At 40.9% G+C, this 23,486-nt stretch overlaps 1 protein-coding gene across 6 annotated transcripts in view; it reads right to left on the reverse strand.

Moving 5' to 3' along the window:
- Nucleotides 1-761: 761 nt before the first annotated feature.
- Nucleotides 762-23,486, reverse strand: part of RAD18 (RAD18 E3 ubiquitin protein ligase) — a 54,576-nt gene continuing 31,851 nt past the window's right edge. For 3 of the 6 annotated variants that reach the window (XM_037384181.1, XM_037384182.1, XM_037384179.1), the window contains 3 exons: nucleotides 21,894-22,050; nucleotides 11,708-11,770; nucleotides 762-1,441 (listed from right to left, as the gene is read on the reverse strand). In XM_037384181.1, coding sequence (XP_037240078.1) covers nucleotides 1,339-1,441; nucleotides 11,708-11,770; nucleotides 21,894-22,050 — 323 coding nt within the window. In that variant the 3' untranslated portion in view covers nucleotides 762-1,338. Of the gene's footprint in view, nucleotides 1,442-11,469; nucleotides 11,621-11,707; nucleotides 11,771-21,893; nucleotides 22,051-23,486 lie in introns of all 6 variants that reach the window. The other 3 variants (XR_005103751.1, XR_005103752.1, XM_037384180.1) reach the window with 3 other exon arrangements.

The following is a 23,486-nucleotide window of genomic DNA, read 5'->3' on the forward strand; positions in this document are numbered from 1 at the left end:
TCCTCTCCACAGCTAGATCTCCTGTTTCAGGTTCTAACAGTACTGACAAGAGGGTTTTTGAGGCTATCTTCTGTGTACGACAGTGGATATCATGACCATACTACAGAAAATGAAGTGCTGCTAACACGTATAATTAAAACATAACAATAAAAGACTCCAAGGGATGCTCAGCAGCTGATGCAAACCACTCTACATGAATTTCATCAACCATGACGCACACAAAGATTTTAATTCTTCTTTGGCTAACTGCACAAAACTTAAAATCTGTCTTGTATTAATTGCTATGATCAAAAGGCAGACCTAAAAGCAGAAGTCAATAATTACTCTTTCAAAAGGTTTGCTTTTAGTAAAAAAACAAACAAAATCAGCTTCCCATTTTTCCTCTGTATCTGCTTACCTCATTGGAGCTGTTAGTTTACATTTGCCACAGATTTAGCTTGTTCTAAACAGAAATATTGCTGGGAACCACAGTTTGAGGATGAATATTTTGGAAAGCAAAATGTCCAGTGCCAATTACAGCTATAGTCTAAAGTCAAAAGACACACAATACTCCATCTTAGATTTTGTACTTTCTTTGCAAAGTCCCCAGTGAAAGGCTATGGCCAAAGCTTCAGAGCTCAGTAAGAACACCTTTGAATATTTTGTATGGTATGTCTTTTGCTTCCAAGCTGTATTTTTAAAAACTTACCCTGTTGTTCAGGTTTACTTTAATTTTCTTGCATTATATCATTACAAAACTACATCACCTTCTAAGACAGACAAGAATTTTTAATATCAGTATTTATTTTAAAGCTAGAATACTTAATGTGCGACGACCTTCCAATTTCTTTCAAATTTAATTACTTTAAACTGAAATAGTGACACACACTAATCAGTTTACATGGACATTGAAAAAAAGCCAGCATATTTCTGTACAACAGAAGTCCACCCCGTCCCTCAGCTCCCCCCACAGCTCTCCCCCCAGCCAAGCCAATAACCAGAGCATCAGCACCTGCCAGACCCCAGGCAAAACACTGTCCTGCAATTGCTTCCAAGAGGGCAGAGCAAGCTTCTATGGGATGCGAGCAGTAACAGCAGCAACGTGCAGACCCTCATCCCTCCGTGGCAAGGCTGGGGCTCTGGCACTTTATGCCCAACCCTAAAGTTAAATGGCCCACAGTGCCGTAAACAAAACACATCAGCACACCGATCTGGCTATTTTAAGGCAGTTTGAATGATAGTTATGTGAAAATTCAGCATTTTATTAAGTACCCAGATACACTGAAAATGAAAAAACTAACAAGTATTTTCTCAGTCTTAAGCCTTCCGCACAGTTTTAGGCTTCACATCACTGCAGGGTTACCTCTTCTTCCGCTTACTCTTGGGAAGCAGCTGATCGTTTCCTGGCATTTGGAGCTGACGTGACTTACTTTTGTTAACTCTCAGACCCAGAAAACTGCTGCTGAAAAAAAAAAGACAAGACAAAACAGGGTTCTGAAGATACTCCAAACACAGCAAATACCGAAGGCTGTATTAAAGTGCTGTAAGCAGCACGCAGGCGCACACACAGGTACGTGTTACTGATGATGGTGAAGAGAAATACTGCTCTGCTGTGTTTGAAGCAGGTGACAGCACCCACAAACCACCCCATCCACCCTGAGCCTGCAGGGACAGGGGAGTCACGGTGCCTCTCTTCCTGTCACCAGACATCAGTTTGGAAGAGGCAGGAGCAGCAGCAACCTTTTGAATTCCTTGTCCATAAATGAGAAGAGCCCCTGAGGCTGAAGAAACCATGATTACATTAAATCATAAAAGGTCGACTTGAAACGAAGTCATCCTTGGTGGCACAGCCACCAAGCAAAAGTACAAGTGGCTTTGGTCACGGTTACCCAAGAAGGAAAGCACATGGGACTCCCATCCCTAAACAGGCTCTTTGCCAGACGCTCTTCTTGTTTATGGACAAAGAATTTTCCACTGGAAACTCAAAGAAGTGTTTTCTTTTTAGTCACAGAGTTAATTTTAAAGAAAAAGTTAAACTAGCCATAGTTAAATTAGCCAGCTAATTTCCATCATTCAGCCTCAGCACTTAAAGTTCCACATGGTGTTGACATGAAGGATACCATTCATCCATCAATAGCCATTACTAATTAAACACTCCTTATAAATACACTTTTTTTTTAAATATACCATTTTTTAGGATGAATCCATCCTGCACGGACTATTCTTGTGGCTTAAATTGGGAATTCACAACTGAAAATAACAATGGAAAACTCTCAAAAGCCAGTCCATGTCTCTGTTGACTGCCACAAGATATATACTAAAAGAGATTAAAAAGAACAACTTGTATTTCAGAGCTCAGTTCAGCACCATGATAGAAACGGAGCTCCTGCATCTGTGTGAGTGTTAACCATGTTGAGGAAGATCAGCACGAATCCCAGCACAACCAGTTTAGTCTGTACCTCTGAAGATGCAGCGTGATTAACTGCACATATGCGCAGAGCACAGACGATGCATACGCGTAACCCAGTCCAACTCTCCCCCAATCCTCAACACTACAAACCTTACCAGGGTGATTTCTACAACGTATGATGACGAAAAGGCAAAGGCCCTTCCCTCCCAGCTGGACCCTCCACTACCCTATTTCCATCCACTGCATTGGTTCAGTAGAGAGGATCACTCATGTTAACCTAGAAGCAGTAGATTTTTAAAAGTCTGTGAAATTAGACGTTAACAAAGCCTCTTTCTATATGTCACCTTTTTCTCTTGTTGCAGTTCACAATTTTGCATTATTTAATGCAAAATTCAATGCAAACGCTAAGGCTGAGTTTTGTGAAACCAGAGTACAGTAACACATTGCCGAAGACAGTCCTGCGCCAAGCCAACACACACGGGCTAACTGATCAAAGGATTCCCAAGGGGATGCACAGATGTTTTAAGAGTGCCATGATACAATTTCCCCCCCCTTTAAATTAAGCTCTGAAGCAGCTATTTTCAACCCAATCCAAGGGAGCAGTTGTTCTTTATATCCACCATACCTCAAGCCCTTGTGCGCGGGCCATACCCTCCATCCCAGGCCCAGGAGAACCTGCCTGTCCCCACGCAGCTCCGCAGCTGTGAGACAGAGCAGGTAACTAACCTCGGCGGGGAGGCGGCTACAAGCCTCTGAGGGATGACGCTGGAGAAACATGCTTTTTAGAGTAAGATGTGGAAGCAATACACTAACACTGCTCCTGAGCACGCTGCTTTGGTCGCTGATGGATAAGGGATGCCAAGCTGGAGGGACAGCTTGCCCCACGCAGCGCACTGCCTCTTCATCACCCCGGGCTGTCCCACCACAGGGCACTTTGCTGGCTCATGGGCACACAGCAGCCCTACAGCTCTCCAGATGGAGCCTTTCAGCTGCACCCATCTGGTACCGAACAGACATGGCCTCGACACGGAGTTTCCTATGAGGAAGACTACCTCCCCGGCCCCAGCGGCTGGCCGTACCACTCCCAGGAGCCCCAGATGGTGAATGAACTGGTGAATAAAATTAACTCCTGATCGTGTGCAAAGCACTTCCCAATGGTGAGACCAGTCTGGCAAAACAACTTAAGGGTTCTTCTCCAAAACTACCTGCATTAAATAAAGCTAAAAATACATAAAACATTTAATGTTTTGTTCCCTAAAAGTAATTGCTGCACTTGACCAGAGAAATTATTTGGCTATAAAGAGCAGAAATACATACGCAGACAAGGCTGTGAAAAAGGGGGCTTTCTTGCCAATTTTTATTTATTTGAGATCCTCTTGTCGGATACAATTAGTGTACCTTAGAGACCATCTAGTTCCAACCCCCTGGGCAGGGACACCTTCCACTAGACCAGGTTGCTCCAACCCCATCCAGCTCAGCCTTGAGCACTGCCAGGGATGGGGCATCCACAGCTGCTCTGCTCAACCTGTGCCAGGGTCTCAGAAGTTTGGAAGGTCTGAGCATCTACAAGCAGAGGAAGGTACTTGGTGGTACTTGGTACCTGCTGCAGAGACTCTGGTACTGCACAGTGAGTGACCAGGACGCTCATGTGCAAGGGGAAGGCATCAGCTGCAGAGCTGCATGGCAAGAAGCCACCGCAGCAAGGTGCTCTGCAAGTCAGGAAGCTTCTGGGAGCCCCCTGGCCTCCCATGCACATCTCCGTGTGCATTAAGGACATAAGACTGATTACTACAGGGGTTTTAAAATAGATTCAACTTTGGGTTACATTCATTTTAATTAGGGTAAGAACATTTTTGTACTCCTAGACTTTCATCCACTGGTTGCATGGCACAGTGCCACCAATATTAAAAACACAAAGTAAATGTACTTGACCTTCTCCAGAAATGTGCAAATGTTAGTACTCTGGTAAGTCAGATCCCTTCCTGTATCTTATGGTGCATTTTGGAATAATGAGGTTTGCTTGTCCAGGGACAAGAAGATCCAGACTACCTACTACACAGTCATTTATCTCCATCTCAGGTCAAGTCAGGTACAGACAGGTTGCAATGACATTTCTAGCACCCTACCTTACCTTAGGGATGAGGTGAACTTGTTTCTCACGGCACCAAGGTACACTCTGAGGTAGGCACGGATCTTGAATTACAGCAGTGCACAATTAATGACAGATTGTTATTTTTGTTCTTTTTTTATTATTATTTTCTCCACACCACAAAGTTATATAGGAAATATATCCACCAGGTATCATTTTTGAAATTTCATTAAAAGCTCTATGGAAAAGCTGCAGCTGTATTTAGGAGTGAAACTGAGCTACAACTGAACAGCAAAGTCACTATAAAAGCCTTTCACCAAACCCCACATTAACTTTCAGGCATTCGGATCTGATACAGGCCAAAGAACTGACCAAAACCTGCAGTTAAGTTGGCATCATCGATGGCCTGTTTGACACCCACATCAGAGAACCCTGAGACTTTCAGTAAGTGCTCACCAAGAGGTTACAGAAAGCCTGAAATGCTGCCCCAATTTAACCAGACACAAAGCAATATGAACTGAAGTTGTCCCAATTATATGACTCCACAGTCATTTGTTACTTAACAGCTGAGAAAAGCAAGAAAACAAAAATGTTTTTGAAGGCTCAGAGAACATGAAATTGTGCTTAAGTAAGTTTTCAGGAAAGGAATGAGGTCTCGCTAAAAATACACTCCAAACTGCCACTAAAATATCCCTACACTGCTCCATTTGTGCACTATTACAAATAAATTGCAAGGATGTCATATACAATTTCATTAAAAGCTTAAAAAAAAAAGACTATTTATTCTAAATGCAGAATATGAATGTTTAGTGCTTCTTTATTAGATCAGTCACATAAACATAAAAGCTCAACAAATCTCTGTTCCCACCAAAAAAGGTACAATATCCTGGTTCAAGACTTTGTCTGTTCACACGAGTTTCTCGCTGTCTGCAAACACCTCACTGCACCTCGAGAAGCTGTTACAGTCAGACCAACTTCAGCTTAACACCTGAACACACAAGAAGTGGCTTTCAGAAACCAAAGCTATAGATTTCAGTTGAGACCCAGCCATGCCATCTCACTTTTGCCATTTTTTCATCCACGCAGGAAAAATAAAGGGTCAGCATGAGTTTTAAGCTTGTTTTACATCGTCTAATTCTTTCAGAGGCCCTCAGTCTGAAATTGTACAAAACCTGTAACTCTCCTACTAAGAACACTGGCAAATACTAGAAAGAAAAAGCTCACAAAATGGGTAGTGGATAGATCCAGCCCAGCTTGTGCTGCCCTTACACAGCACCACAGAGACCATCATGGGTTACAGGCAGGAATACCGAACCGAGTTTTCCCACTGCAAGTCCCCTACCACGTGCCTGGCATCCATGCATCGTCTGGACACGCTGCAGAGGACACTAGGTCTCCTGCTGGGGAGTGAGGAGGGGAGTTAAAAAGCACAGCTCTTTCCCGCTCCTAGGAATGTACTCCCTGAATGAAACAAATTAAAAATTACTTAGCTGCATTTCCACCACCGAACAAAGAGCAGCCTGTTCCTATTTCTTTTCCACTGAAGCTTTAGCTTGAATTTAACCCTTCCAGAGACACAAGAAACCCCAAACCCAAACTGTGGAAAAGCATAAAATGGAGGATATTTTTTAGGAGGACTGAAAATCACATTTGACAAAAATGAGTCATTTACACAAAGTAAAATATTTCAGCTAACAAAATGATCCTGCTTTTAAGGATCATACTCTGAAGCAATTCTGGCTTATCTTTTAACATGTAAAGCTAAGGGCAATAATAAGGATTTGCATCTAAAATACTAAGAAACCATAAAGAAATGTATTCTCCATTATGTCCATGACCCTTTTCCTTTAGTCTTGCCCTGCAGAGAGCCTCAGCGAGTTTCATAACTAGACCTGTCACCAACAGAGTGGGTACATACCTCAAAAGCAGGATTCTGTAGGGCAGCATTCAGTAACGTTTTGAAATGGTCAGTCCTCGTGCTCTAATATCAAATAATGTAATTTAGGATTTCCAGATATTACAAGATGTAAAAGCCTGAATACGTATTACTTAAAAGTATTCTCACCAGTACAAAATGAGCATTTGAGCCTAAGCCACACACAGACCATCACTACATCTTTCAAGTTTCAGCAAGAAACTTCAAACAGCTAGCAAAAAGGCATATCTAGTACAGGAAGTCCTGGCCATTAGCTACAGAGTTTTGTCCTACATGGAAAAACCTCACTTCTGATAATAGTCACCCACTGAATAACCGTTTAATATACTTCAGAGGCAGGACAACACAAAGCCAATTATTTAGGCATCTGGAAGGCTGAACTATTAACATAGCATACAGCAAAGACAAGCAACATTCAAACTACCGATATTTCTAATGTCTCACTTTACAAAGAGCACCCGTAGCAGTTGCGCCTTCCTCTGTTTTTGGCGTTTTGTTTGTTTTCAAGAATTTGGAAAATACGACTACCCTTGCAAGAAGAAATTACTTAGGACACAGAATGAAGCAGAAATCTCATTTAGTTTAAGGCTAGCTTTACTGTTTTATATTCTGCCCATTTCTAGCTTTGATAACTACATTTTTCCACAGCAGAATGGTAATTACCTTATGTTCAAAAGTGTATTAAAACACAAAGCCAAAACCTGGAGCTTCTTTGTCACTTGGTTCTCTTATTTTGCAAATATCCAATTATTAACACTTATAACAATACAGTAAGAGAGATGATATCTTTCTGGTATAACTCAACTTTTATGAAGTCTCAGCTGGTTATGGGAACACACCATCCACCTGCTCTTTGGTATGCTGGCCTGTGCCTTCCCATGCAAACCTGCCAAAGCAAAGCCTCATCTGACCTTCCATGCCACTCGACATCCCACAGGATACAGTTCTGTGATGAACAGGAAGAGTAACTTTCACCACAGTTGTAGATCTGCTTTACTTAACATTCCTTTGCACTTATCAACCTGGTCACACGCTAGTAACACTCAAACCCTCCAAAGGACTGGGAAGTTTCCTAGGTGAAGGAAATTATCAAAGGCACAAATGATTTTGCTATGGATACATATTATAACTGATGTTAACATCCATTACTGCTAGGTAGAAATGCTCCAGTAACAAGTTCTAGTACCGTTTTCATTATTGACATTCCCATTCCTTCTTCCACTAAGGAACATGTTTTTCCAACTCGAGCAAGAAGCCACAGATGCCAAACCCGTAACTCACAGCATATTATCTCCTGTACTGCAGAAAAAAATTCTGCCAGCTGGCATCTCTGGAATGGAGTTCAGGGAGCACAAAAAAAGAACAGCAAGTAATTTGATTGTACCATCACCAGTATGAACTGCAAGTCACTATCTGCTGATAAAGAAACTGAAGTCCCCCATCTGCAAGTTTGGAGCTGGCGGTCTCCGAAGATACAGAAAATGCAACTGGGAAGGTAAAGACTCCTTGCCATTCACTTTTACAAAGTTCCCAAAAAAATACTTTTAAACAGGATGTTTTAACATGTATGGTAGACTAGCTACTACCTACAAAATTAAAGCTGAAAGTTATAAATTAGAAGCCATATACTCCAGGCACTACATGGCCAATTAAAATCTCATCAGAAGTATGTTAAATACCCTACAGAAAGCACAGTATCCTCAAAACCTACATTTTTCCTCAATGAAAACAGGTTGCAATGAATTCTTGCAGAAAATACTGAAGAAGTACACAGTTCCCCGTGGTAGTTACAGTTCTACCATTAAGTGCAAGTTTGTTCTAAAAAATATATACCTCTTGTTACCATTCTTCATGCTGGTGCTGTTGCAGAACGATTCACCCCGTGGCTGTTACCTCTTGGCCTGCTCCTGAGCCCTCACACAAACAGAGCCACCATACTCACTGGGTACGGCCTCCAGCCCCACCGCCACCAGAGCAGACACTTAACATACTCAGAACCTGAACTGATTGGGTCTGTTTTTATGCCAATGCCTGCACCCTGGTAAAGGTCACTAGCTTTAAAAGCAAAAGCACACAAGCTCATCACACCAGCCAGCACTGGACACCCTCACATCTTCATTCACATCAGGTGAAGTAATTTTAACCGGTACAGTTTGAGAAACTGGAAGTGGCTCCAGCCAGACATTTTTAGATTGCTATGAAGTCCTGGTTTGTCAGGATAAAGCAGGATGCTGCTACAGCAGCCACGGGAACACCAGGCATTCATGTGGTGCTCCGCCACCAGCCTCGTGAACTGCCTCTCCGCGCAGCGTACCACTGCAGACAGACAAGTTCTCCCTGCCAAGTTCCTTTTCCGAAGGCCAGCCAACAAAACTGCTTCTGGCAGTATGCGCCACAGGCCATTCTTCCACATAATCAGAAAAACGTGTCTTTGACGTCCACCCACAAGCGCACGCAGGAATCAAGTCCTTCAACAGACTTTAACCTGCAGGTCTTCTCTCTCCCCAGGGCTTCCAGCCCAGTCCTAACAAAGGAAGCACCTGTAATTTCCATTACAGTTTCGGCTGATTATTGTTCTTCCTAAATCTAACCTCCCCCCAAAAATAAAGCAGGTGTATTAATTCTACAATACTCATGTGATATTTCCTCACAAATCATCTAACAAAAGCCTGTGTTTCTCAATAGCTTCTTAGGCCAGTGTTCTGAATGTCATCACAGCTGCAGTTCTAGTTTCTTTGCTTGAGGCCCTAAAATTTACAGCTCACAAGCTTTTACAGTGCTGTTTCTTCCATTTTTTTTTTGATCCAAACTGATTTTAACAAAAAGCCTTGAGACCTAACCAGGTGGATTCTTCCCATTCAAACAAAAAGTCAAGCAGACAAGCAACACAGATTGAATTACAATTTTAGAAAAATATACACATTTAATATCCTGACTCACGGCCGGTACAAAAGTACAATGAAGCTAAAGCATTTATTTAAAAAATGAAAAATATTCCATTGGATAGCCAGGAACAGCAATGCCATCCATTCCCTGCCAGGCAAACACCCGCTGGCCCCACGGAAGGAGCCACGTTGCTTGCTCCTGCAGCACATCCAGCTGCGGCCAGCCCTGGCCAGGCTAGCAAGGAGCCACAGCACAATCTTCCTCAGCAGGAGTCAGCACAGACATCACCAGCAAGGACCAAAGGAAACATGGCAAAAAGCACCTGTCTCGCAATCTACATGTAGCCTCAAAGTGTTAGTAGGCTGTGAGAAGTAAGAATGCTCAGAATGCGTTCAGGGGAAGCACTGGCAGCAACTGAGAACAACGGACACTACCAAGCTCATAAATGCAGTAAGATCCCAACTGCGGCCAAGAGGAAATCAAGACACTTCTAACCTCTTATGTCTCCATCCTCTTCGCCTCACTGCTGTCCAGCTGCTATCCCTCCCTACCCTGGTTTCCCCCCAGGTAAGTCAGAGACAGCTGCGGCACAGCAGCAGCTTCACCACATGCATACTGCCCGGGACAGAGATGCCCTGAACTGCTCCCCTGCAGCTGGCAGGGGCAGCTCTCAGCTGGCTGGGCTTCTCTGCTCACCTCCCACCCCTGTCCAAACAGAAGATGCACTCAGAGGGACAGACACCTGTTTTTGCCATGTCTTGCTGGGCCTTTTCATGCCTCAAGCACCTAGTCAAGGCGACACAGGGAGCTGCTGGCTCCCTCGCTCATGAGTCCTCCAGCTTTAGCAACCACAGTTCCACTTTTCCCATTTTGATCACAATTCCTTATGGATTGGCTTTTACTCAGAAGCCCAGTTCCCAGCAATACAACTCACTGAGATTTAATGCTTCACAGGTAATGGATAACAACACAATGAGGTGGTTACCAAGGACTTTAGGTGATCCCTGACCCTTGCTTGTCAGGGTCACGCATAAGTCTTGGAGCAGATCTAAAAACATCTGCGAAAGATAGCTGTGGCTGCTTGCTCTATGATATGTGGCAGCAGCACCAGAAGAGCAGCACCAGGGGAACAGAGACTAGCATCTGCAATACGCACAACCCAGAATATTTTACTTTACTGCCCATCTCAAGGAGTCACTTGCAGGTACTACAAAAGTACACTTTAGTGCTTTGTGAGTGTCCTTCCAGCAAACACCGCTCACCTTCACAAAGTGATGCCTCCCACTACAAGAAAGGATCTACGATTACTTTGTTTTTCCAGTGGTACACTCTACCATTGACCTGTTACACCATTCTAATCAAGACCTTATCCGTGCTTCCATTAAAGATCCTTAAAATCCATTAGGCTATCTAAACACACATTTTAACAGAGTTTCAAATGTTACTTCTGCCATTAATCAGGAATTTTAGGAGCTGTACCAATCTATTGACCACATATGTATGTAATGGATAATAGAGAAAATTATGTCATAAATACACTTTAAAAAGCAGACTATCAGAATTAAATGCAATATGGTTCTCATCACACCCCTAAGATCAGCTGCCAAAGCCGATGTGATATTTGAAGAGTGACCCCAGATCAAGCCAGTTTCAGCTGCAAGGGTAAACTGTACTACTTTTGCAGACTCCATCAGTCTTCATTTGTATTTCTTTGAATAACAACACAGCTTTTCAGTTGATCTAACACTACGGTATTCCAAATGTCACTATAACTGCACATCTTCAGCACCTGCATAGATCCCTGTATTTCCTCTCCATCTTCATCTATTTCATTTGGATACTTCAAGAATACTTGGATGGTTCCTTAGTATTTCTTTGAACAACAACTTGCACAACCAGACCCCAATTTAAAATATTGCCACTATATAACAGAAGGGGATTTTTTGTTTTAAGAAATAAGATTTTAAAAACAAGAAAGTGCTCTTCTCTCTTTGAACAGGAGTAAATTGAAACAGATGTTGCAATTCCAGCATGGTCAACTTGACAGAGATGTAGCTGAGACTGACAACAATGTAACTTTAAATACAAAAGATCAAATTACTTCATTTTCCATAAAAATCAGTTCCCTTTTTTCTTTTTTTTTTTAAATATATCCATATTCAAATATACCTCAAAACAATGATTTTCCGCTGGTCATCTGTGGACCCTAGCAGCACCCAGGTATTATTTTCCAAGGATCCAAAAAATGCTGACCAAATTGTGTGTCTTGCAACTGTGGAGATCCTCCAAGAGCCTGACTTTTCAGAGGCATTTCCTTCTCCTGTAGAAAACATGTAGGATTCCAAAAACTGGAAACTACTTATCTAAATCACTCGCAAGGACTTTACCACTCATATACTCTACTTACTTGGCAGAGGCTGCTGAACACATCTCAGGCCCTTGCGGATCTCTCAGAATGTCTGAACTGGAGCTGAAGGGGAAAATAAAATGGATGTAAGTCATTTTAGCAATACTTACAGCGCAGTAGGGCTCTACTTACAAAGGCAGTAGAATCTGTAGATGAGACAGACCCTTCCACACAGCACTGGCAACAAGAAGTACTTTCAACCAACAGTCTAGAAAGTTCTGTCTCTACATCACACAATTTTCAGAGTTATTACTAGGTATCATATTCATTATTTAACATACAAGACCATTCTCTCTGTTCATGTTTGCTTGTTGGTAACTACAATAGCTTCCAATTCACAGGCACCAGACAATTTCTCCAGAGAGAACTTGCAAGATACTTCGGTGGGTAAAGTAAAACATTTCAAAGAGTAAAGATGCTTTCAACCTCAAAACTCAAGACTTAAGTGTAAACTTACATTTTGAACATAACAACATAATAAAAAAACAATCAACATCAAAGGAAAAAAACCTTAACATTGAAATTCAGTGAGAAAAATCCAAACTGCCAAGACTGTCAGCAGACCCAGACAGACGCCAAAATACATACATTTGTATGTGTTTTACAGTAGCCACAGAGGCAACATAAAATCAGGGTGTTATTAAATTCAACTATGACTATTACACCAACATTGGAAGAATTCACGTGTGTGTAGATATTCATGCATACGTACATCACACACATATTTAACTACAAGTATGAGCTCAGACACATCATTCAGACCTCTCATGCTCAAAGTTAAAAAAACCCGAACAGCTACACAGACTATTTCAGCTTGTATTTTAAATAAGAATATTTTGTCAAATTTCAATAAAATCTGAATTAATTGAACACAATATTCTGGTCAATTATTGATAAATAACTTTTATTGCATGTTCAGGCTCTGTGATATAAACTACAGTGAAGTTCTCAAACATATGCCAAATTGCAGGGTTGCAGAAATCAACTAACAAGTTGGAAAATGTTGTTTTCTGGAAACTCTCTTTCAAAAAGAAGCCTGTCAGCTCAAACAGTCTGTACGTTATTGCAGAAATTACATAACAAACTATGTAATGTAAACAGTCGGGAGATTTTAGTGTAAACCACAGGACAGCAGTTGGATACCAGTTCTCTTGGATTTACTTTAAAGGTTTTACAACAAAATTCATCCCCTGTTTGGTAGAAAACAGCAGACATAAACTGTAAAAATACAACCCCCAAGTCATAACTATATACACAGATATCAGTGCATTTATATGTTTGGTCAAAACATATTAAGGAAAACAGCCCAAAAATACTTGTTCTCACAGGACAGATTCCAGCATGGCAAAGCAGGGTCCTGACAATACAGACAATGAAGTTTACAAATGGTATTTCTGCAAAAAAAAAAATATGTTTTAACAAACAACATGTCTCATACTAGAGGGGCTGTCTTTGTATAGAAGACCCACACCGTGATTTTACAGGGCACTTTTCCCAGATGGATCCATATTTCCAGTCCTGGGATGCCCGCTTCAGCCCCAGCACCCCCCCCCCAGTGCAGGTACCACACTCCGCTGCCCACCTCCACCACTTCAGTACCATTTTTACTGCATGGAGACCACTGTGCAAATATATGGCAAACAGCACTCCTTACCAAGAACTACCTTACTCCTTACCAAGAGCAGATGACTGTCTCTGGACTCTCTCTGTTGGAGAGTTACAAATTAAAAAGCAAGAACCGTTTTGCACACAACTTCATACCCCAGGTGCAGGACAGAAGTCTTGGTTCATTACCTGGTTCACAGATTATTTTTTTTTAAGAAGTCAGCAGTTCACCAAAACACATAATATTCATAACATACTGCACCATTAGAGAGAAGATAACAATTCAAACAGGAGAAGCAATTTAAACCCAAATAATGTCATCAGGCAGCTGACAAAGCTCAGGGCATGTTAAGAACGATGTGGACACACCATGATCATTCGGAGCCCGTGGGGTACAACACCTATTCCAGGCAGCCAGCAGATGAGCGCGTTGTGGGGCTGCTGCTGCTCAGCCAGTTTGTCACCATCACCCTGGGCTCTCCAGACCACACACACGCTTTCAGTGGCTGCCAGTCCTCCTGCCCCCGCTTAACAGCAGCCAGCATGTCCTCACAGTGGGAACACAGAGCATCACTTCCACCACCTGAACATCGAGCTAGGATTCAGCTGCAGAGGCCTCCACCCCATCAGTGTAATGCATTAGAAAACACCAGCTCCTAAGACACACTGGGAGTCACATGCAAACATACATTTTTTCTTTTTTTTTTTTTTAAAAAAAAAAACCTTCTCTTAAATAAATTAATAAATGGCATGCAACCTTTATAAGGTGGCAGGATTTTTTTCATCCACTGCCATTTTGTCTCCTCCTGTTGCCTTTCTCCCCTCTGAAGTGAGATTCATGAGAAGTTACTGTGGCAATAACTATAGAACCACCAACGGGATTTCAAGGGAGAAAATCACCACCAGATGAGTTTAGAGAAACCTTTAACATATGCACATTTAGTCATAAGGATGAAAAGGAAAAAGATACCAAAAATACACACAAAGCATTGGTGCCATATGGAGAAAATTATTTTGAAACAGAATGGATTGCAAAGTTTTGCATGCTATTTTAGAAACTCTTCAATGATTCCCCAGGAACTTTCATGAACTGCAGAATAAATCTGTTGAATTACGAACATTGTCCGACCAAGCAGTTTTAATATGGAAACAAAGTCACCTGAAATTAAAAGCACTCCTCAGTTACCAAGCTTGCCTCCTCCCATAGCCCAGGCTGAGACAACCATTTAATGTCTTAATTCAGCACCAAATCTAATATGAAATGTTCACATGAGAACCATAGTAAAACAGGCTGTAAAAACAAAGGTGGATAGGGAAAGTCCAGCTTTTTTTTTTTTAACTCTCAGAATTGTAAATCTGTCAAAAACTCATTTTTAGTACACAAACTGGATGCCCAAGGAATGAGCCGTTACCATATCTCCAAATCCTACTCCATTTTAAAAAAAATTAAAAAAAACCCCAAAACCAAGAGGGGGATGACAAGGGTTTATTTGTGTGCTTTTAGTCCCCTAAAATAGAAAAAGAACAGGTTTGATGCCTGAACATAATGTACTTCCTTGCCTTGACAAATGTAGCATTATGATGATTTATCACTGTTTGTCACCAGCAAAACAATAAAAGTGAAAAAACCTGGCTAACACCCAAAACAATAATGAGAGTTCATAATTTACATGTGTAATTCACAGTCTATGCCTACCAAATTATTTTAAAACCGACCACAAAAAGTCCTGGAGTGAGCTACCACCTTAGCCCGTATGTGTAGATGTGAATGGGCTACGAAACCAAGAATAATCAGTCTCCCAATGAACCAAATTAACTCTTACACTGTAACTGCACTGAGAGACCAGGGATATATGTATGTAACTGTACAAAACCAAGCTGCAGGGTTATGAACTTTCCAGCTGTAGCTAAAAAGCCCTTTGTTTCAGAATTTCTTCATACAACCCATTGTCCCAAGCCAGTCACTCAATGAAATTGTTCTCTTCATCTAGTCTCTCTTAAACATCAATTTCTTTTACAAAGACTGAGCAATTGCTTGATTATGAGTTGAAGTAATTATACACCTTTCTTCCACATGCAGGGGAAAAAAATTGCAAAGGATAAAACCCCTCCTTAAATACGCCAGACAGCTGACAAACTATAAAAAAAAACAAAAAACAACCAAAACAATTTCAACCCAGGAAAAGAAATTTTGACCACCAACTGAATTAATATTTTAAAATAATTCTTTTTTTCCCCTTGAATAAAACTCCTAAGCTCTTATTACCCTGAATGCACCCTGAATGCTTAGCCCTTAAACTGAAGAAAATGAACTAAATAAAAAAGAAACAGCTACCTCATTATGTATGTTGTTTCTATAAATTTTAGCCTAGGGAGCCCAAAGAGATCACAGAATTTATAACAGTTTTGTACATTCCTTCAATATTTTCTGCCTGCTCAATACCTCAGAGATATCCACCTATGCGGAGGCCAGACAAAGCAAACTCATTGTCAGACTTCATTCACACTCCAGTCCAAGACAATTTCTCACAAAAGAAATTCTGTCCTTTTAATATAGGTCATTAATCTATCCTAAGATTTTACATATCTGTTCCAGAAGAGTAAGTTTTTACAGCAAAATCATTAACGTTCTGAAACTTAACTGCTCAAGATGCAACAGGCTGACAGACAAGGTGACAGCCTGCGAAGGTTTCATCTCCTGGACTTACTCGCGTCCCCACACCGAGGCGTGCCCACAAAAGGGCAGCTCCAGTGACTCAGGCAATTCCCCAACTCTGCCTCACTTCTGTGCAGGATTAGTTTCTTCTGAGCACTTACAGACAACAAACCATGAGTAAATTATTCCCTTCTTGACCACCATTTGGATATGACTTCCACCACCACCTTTATTTATTTTTTTTTAGATAAACACACCACCTTAAAATAGAGTAAAAAGCTGATGTAAGTGTGAATAACATGTCTCGTTCTAAAAATGAAAGGTGCGAATGTCTCTTTGATTTTGTTTCTTTTAAAGCGGATTAAGTTCCTTCTTGGCTTCATGGTGAACAGCCCGTGTCCCTTTCATCAGTTCATGCCGTGCATTACGTACTTAGCTCTGGCACATGCACTGTGCCTTTTTCCCCTCAACGCTGGTGTGAGAAATGGCCTGTCTCATTTCACCAATGTCATTTGAAGGTGAATACGCAGTTGCAAGGAGTGAGGGAAAATGGCTTTCTGCACCTTGCTATCCCGCTTCCAGGATTTGACCTGCCTGTGATAAACAGTATGAGCTTGCTGCTGGAGTGGCTGTAAGTCCTGTGCAGCACCCAAGATTAACTGCTTACCCGAGTGTCTTCCCTGGCTTCCTAGTACCTCCTCATCAAACCAGACACTGAGCATGGCTCCATCTTCCCGCCTTTGGGGGACAGCAGGTTTGCCAGCCTTGCACCTTCCCCAGGACTCCCCATGGAAGGCTCTCATCTATGCTAAGCTTTACAGAGGTTCCACTGTTTCACTGTTTTTCTTGACTCTTTCCAGGCTTTCTTGACTTTCAGCAGCCACCTCTGCAGCCCAAGAGCATGCCTTTGAGGCTGTGCCTTTAGAAAAGGAAAGGATCTACTGGATCTATCTTAACTGCTTTTCTTAGGAGTCTAGCCAACAGTTGGGACATCTAGGCTAAAGCACTAGAGAGCACTGGCATACTACCACTTCCATTTTCAGGGCTCCGAGATGTCTAAACCCCATGGCTCCAGACTGGGACTGACATCCTTCTGGATACATGTCACGTATCTTTCCCCCCATACCTGCCGCAGGTCATCAGCTGTTACTGTTCACAGTGACTTCTCCAGGACTCTCTCCACCATGCCTCACAGCTCCTGGCCATTTGTTACAGCTCACCGTTTTTGGAAAAAAGGAATGAATTGACAACATAGCAGCGAAATATAATCATCCTTCCATAATAAGACCATATTTGAGGCCAAAAATAAAATATAAAACACTCCTATCTAACTCTGTAATACACGTCATCTCTGAGCCAAAGTAGTTCAAGATTTATTAAGTCCAAAATGCATTAAAGAACTGGAAAAGGCAGTTATTCCCCTGATCAACACATTTTTATATACTTCTCTCATTTGACAGTGATAGCCAGCCTAGAGATCAAGACAACGCTTTCTTTAAACTCAGACTGAAGCAACTGCCAGGGAAGAGCTCACAGCTTTTCCAACCATTCCACCCTGCCAGCAGTCTCTGACAAACTGATGTCTACCGAGAGCTTTTCAGAGGACTGCTGCTATCCAGTGAACTCCAGACTAACTGAAGCACAGCTCCCTATTTCTACGTCTTTTTCCGCTGACGAACTAAAGCCCAAATTCTGCAAAGCATATAAATCCAAGAAGTGACCCACTAAATCCAGATCTTAGATCCTGATCCATAGCTGCTGAACTCAATGCCAAAAAGCCCCACTTATTGCAAATGAGGCCCCTTACTCCGGCATGAATCTCACCTGGCAGACGCTGCAGTCGCTGTGTGTATTCCAATGGCAGAGAGATTTATACAGGCTGCAGATATTATAGCACTTTTCTACCAGGAGTTCAAAATCAAGACACTGTGTTTCAGTGCACACCTTAATATCTCAGACAAGGCCAACAACATACATCATTTACTCTTGCAAGTCTTTCACTCTAGACAACAGGAACTGACATTTTCTTCTAACACAAAAGTTTTACAGAGAAGTAATTTTTTAAAACAATGAGTTACCCCATTACATAAGATACTTTTAATAGAATATTTCCTCTACTAGTTCATTAACTGGCTTATCACTGTCCCTCCCAGTTTCTTTTCTAATTTTCCTATTGTTTAAGCAGTTGCATAAAATTTGGCTTCAGCCCCAGAAAGTAAAAAAACACACTGGGACTACTTATATGGAGACTAAAGCTCTATGAAAGCTTTACGTATGACTCCACAGCTTTGAAAAATTATCCTTTAAAAGTCATGGTTTTGTTTTGGTATTTATCCCATTATGCACATTTTGTTCTCTTGGTGGGATCATCAATTTATGGAGAGACCAAACACGTTTGGGTCAATGCTATAACCTTCATGCACTGCCTGCACCTTTTTTGCAGCAGGTGTAAAAATCTCATTTTCTCAATTAAAGTATCAACTCTCAACTAATATCAGTACATCGGTGATTACTGTACAATGTCTGAATTTCTAATATTGACCAACTGCTCCCTTAGCAAATATTGATATAAGATTGATGAAAGACAGAACATCTTATGAAGGAGAAAACATAAATCATTAACTTACTTGCAGCATCCTTTTACATAGCAAACATTTCAACTCTCCGACTTCAAGACTGCTTTGTTATGTTCCATATGCTGCGCAAAATCCTAATTTTCTTTTAATCTATCATAACACCAGCTCTCCATTTAGAAGTGCTCTCTTCATAAAAGACAGCATGTAGCTTTGGACTTCCAAATGCATTTCAAGTTCTGACATTTCAATGTGAAAAATATTTACCCTTCTCAAAGGATATCCTCTTATTATCAGAAATAAAATACAAGCCTCAGAAAATCATTACTTAGTACAATAGCACAACGCTACTTAAAGCCTCAAAATCTAAATAATTCTTTTTTGATTTGTGCTATATTTATTTCACTACAATTAACAAAGCATTAACCCCACGACAACCACAGACTGACAAAATACATCTCTTTCATGCAGTTTAGATGACTACACCTACTTTTTACAATCCCTGAAAATCTTGCCATAATTTGAGTCCGTTTTGATTATACCAGCATTGCGTGAGGAGCATACTGGGAGTATGAGCCACAGTTCAACAACAGAACTCTGCGGTCCAAAGCTGATCTGCAGACCTGGCAGAACCTGGCATGTCTCAAAGGGCCAAATAAAGAGCTGGGTATTGCACTGGGACATCCAGAGTAGCTATTACAAACACACAGTACAGACAAAAAGCACATTTAATTCTTTTTCATAAGCACTTCCCCCACATCAGTATTTGGAGAGGGAGTGATCCCTGTAACCTTTGTTTCCCAGAAAACACAGGAAAACGCTTCAGAGTGTTCTTCAGAAAAGTACAGTTTGGCACAAGGAACACTGGTCAAACAAAAGGAGAGGGGCCTTCCATGCATCACAAGGCATCATATGTCACTTCAGCTAAGCCTTCACTGTGTTATTATTGCTGGTTACACTGCTTTTTGAGCGGAGTATAAAAGCAGGGGGTTGGATGTAAAGGACGACAATCTACAGCATGTAACGCCCCAAGGCACACTCAGAGCCCAACTGCCAGTCAGTTGGGTTTAATACATGATACAACGGCGGGGAGGGCAGACAAAAAGAACAAAAAAACCCCAATCGAACAACAAAACCCACTACTTCGTTGAACTTCTTGACCAGTGCAGTAGCTAGCTTTTAAGGTTAAACAAACTGCCCTATATTTAAAGAAAAATAAATAAAAAAACACAGGACACATACAAACCAGGAGATACGCACAAAGTAGGAACATGAAGAGAAAAATCCCAGAGAGATTCTGAAAAAAGTAATTCTGTGCAGACTCTAGTAATTCTGTTCCTTTCCACAGGAGCCAAATTTAAGAGTAAACCACAGCGAGCTATTAAGCATGTTTTTTTTAGAAGAAAGTCCAAATATCTGTGACGCATACCCACTGGTCTGTACAACTCGGGAGATTCTGTTTGATTCAAGAAGTCTAAGGAAACATTTGGAGGGAGTGAATGCGTAAAAAGAAGGAATAAACAATTTTGTCTTGAGCCAGACATAATACAAACTAATGCGCACTGACCAACAAAACCTGCCAACTTGGTTCATGAAAGCCCATTCCGATCATTAGTAACTGCCACACGCTAACATCCTTTAGCAACTTTCTTACAGTCTCTTAGACACACTTTCACCCAGACTTTAAGTTGATACACACAAGTCTGCAGACAGAATAAGGTAAAGAATAGAAGTTTAACTTCAATGTCAAAGGCCATGGGAGAATCATTTGTAACATCATTCACACACAAAACTGGCAGTGAAACAGAGATTTAATGATACTTTGGATGAGCTAATACAAGCCCTTTCTACCTCCCAAGAACTCACTCCAGAATTTTAATCTTATAAATTTTCCAAGGTCCTTAATGCCAAAAGGTTAACCTGCAATCAAAAAAGAAAGTTACATAAAATAGAGAAGAATAGGAACACCTCAGCTCTTCAGGAAGAATATAAACAAGCTGAAGGCATTTATTTTGTGGAAGCAAAATAACAATTCGAGCTGTAGGGCAGCCAGAACAGAAGGCACAGTGAGGATGAAGCAACTCCATCCGTCACCTGCACACCTGTCAAATATGACATCTCATACAAACCTGCAGGAGCTGGCCTTGCATTAGTCCCGGGGGAAAGCTGCTGCCCAGGCTCCTGTCTGCCGGCGCAACACAAACCAAACAACAGGACCCTCCTGCTGCCCAGGTCCCCAGAGCTGCCCGTCAGCAGCGGAGCCACCACAGCCCAAGCTGCAAACCAGAAAGCTGAGGTTTCGGGCACATAAAATCGGTCTCTGGAACAAAGCCACACAGGCAGTTACTTCCCTTTCTAAGCAAGCACTGAAGAGTTGTTTTCCCTGCAAAGAGTGTCTTCTCCTCTCATTCCTGTTATCAACAAGATAACAAGATTATTTTCATGATTAGCTCTCTTGCTTTTAGACACGTATCAAAACCCAGTTATTCCTGTATTTGTTTTCAACAACTTTTTCACTTTTCCTCCAGAAACTGGGGCCACAGTAACCGGTACTGCAATAGGATGTTTATCTAAGTATTCATCATTGTCTTCTTTTGACTACTGATCAGTAGTAGACAGCAAATTATGATCCATGAAGTATCTTAAACAGATACAAACACTACTTTCAAAAACTAGAGAGATCTTATCAGCAGTAACAGCTGAGCCTTTTTCCAATAAAATTATAATTGAACTATCAAAAGCATAAAATCTTACATTATTTATAAAGCTTTCCCTGATCCTTCATTTTCTGAAGCCAAATAAGGCAACTTCAGGAAGCAAATCTAAATGCATGACGAAAGAAAAGTGAGTGGCTGTCAGGATTTCAAGGTTCAGTGGCATTCTACCACAGACTGTAACTAATCAGTCTTTTAAACTCTATTTCCTTAAGCAATATTCAACTTAAAGAGCTATTAAAAGACTTAGGCTATATCAATTTTTGGACCTCTCAAAAAAAAAAAACAACTTCAAACATAACGGAAGGTGATGAAGTGAAACAGAAACACCAAACGTTCTGGTTCCACAGACATTCCACTCGCTGTTTCCATATCAAGAGGAACATTTACACTATCACCCCTCTAACAAGTCATTACAAAACTATCAAGTAAATTCTGAATGTGTTTCAGCTCCAGCCCTCAAGCAACCGAACAGCCAGAAATACGGAGAAAAATGAATCAGTAACCACAGCTTAGGAACCCATCCTATGAAGCAGGAGATATATATATATATATTTTGCTCAAGGTTACTGACGAAGTTTTTCCATGTTTGGTCTGATTTGGTATAAACCAGGGAGAAGTGACTCTTCTTCACTAACCTGCTTGTTGATCCAGACGACAGTGAGAACACAGGAGAGACTGATCTCTGGCTTTCCTCCAAGGAAGAAGATTCATTTCTTTTGCCATCAGGAGTTTCTGGTTTGATTTTCTGGGCTTTTCCGAGGACAACAGCCGTGTGATTCTCTTCCCTATGTTCTACCAAGAAGAACGACAGAGATAAGCAAGAATGACAAATCAAAATATTATTGTTTAAATTTTTGCAGCCTGGAGATACAAAGTTATAAATATTTAAGTACCAACACCTCATTCCCACTTACTTGCTTCCCAAAACTCTCAGTTTCAAAGGTTTAATTTATTTTCCTGCCCAGTAAAAAAAACTAACCACCACATCCCACCCTCTAAGAACCAGAGACTAAACCAAAAACATTTAATTGTTTTGAGTTTCAAACACAAACAAAGGAAAGAAATAAAGGGTAAGGGTATTTGTCACATTTCATAAACAACTTTATTTCAGAAACCAATAAATGCTTAAGGAGACAGCACTGTTCACTGCTTCTTGCTACCAATTCACTTCATCCACTGCATGAGACGACTGCTTTAAAGTTTTACAGATCTATTTAATAGGCTGCTTTTCAATAAGAGAAGCACTATGATTTATTTCCCTATGCATCTAAGAAAAACAATGTCAATCTAGATAACTGATGTTTCCATTTTTAATAGGAAAAATCATTTCGAGACAACACTTAGTCACAAACTGTAAAACTACTCCATTACGTTTGTCAAGTGTTTTTATCTATGAAGAGATGAAGTATCTCTGGAAAGATACCTTCTACCTCTCCAAAGAGAAAACAAATGTAGACTAGTAAGTATGGTATGTAAAGACAAACTACTCTTATGCCATACTCACAAATATTTTCAGATGAGTTATTTAACTAGAAATTTGCAGGGGACATTAAAGCCACACAGAGACTCATCTCATTAATAACCCTTATTACAGCCATTCACAGAAGCGTTCTGTCCACCCTCATGAACCAAGCTATACTCCCACTCAAACCACTTTGACTTTTCTACCCCTCCAGAAATTATTTTGACAGAAATGACCAAACAGAACTGTAATTACAGTGTGGAGGAGCTATACAATCTTTGAGTTCAGCTACAGCTTGCCCTTTCCTTTCCATTAAAAAGCGTAATTAAATACCAGGAGCATCTTTCTGTCTGTTGAAAACAACCAGCAGATTACAGCGAGTCAGTTGTCCAACTAATGAAATTGAACTCTGAAATTAACAGGTTAAAAATAGCAAAGGTCCTGTGCAATAACGCAACCCAGAAGAGGTGTATCACAAATGTTTATCAGACTCCTATGGTGCTTCCCCTTAAGCAAAACAAGGCCCTATGCTTAAAAGCTATAAAATATAAAGGCTCGAAATAGAACATTTTAAGTTTAAAGATGCAAAACAAGATGATGTAAATCAGGAACGGGTAACTCAACATCACCAAAATCAGAGTGAGATTTTCAGAGAGGTTTAAGTTACATCACACAATACTACAGTAGAGGACAATGGGAGATATGGTTTAAAAAACCAAAACCCGCACACACACACAAAACAAAAAAAACAAACTAAAAGAAAAAA

Source organism: Falco rusticolus, chromosome 4, assembly GCF_015220075.1.
Source record: "Falco rusticolus isolate bFalRus1 chromosome 4, bFalRus1.pri, whole genome shotgun sequence".
Taxonomy (NCBI): domain Eukaryota; kingdom Metazoa; phylum Chordata; class Aves; order Falconiformes; family Falconidae; genus Falco; species Falco rusticolus.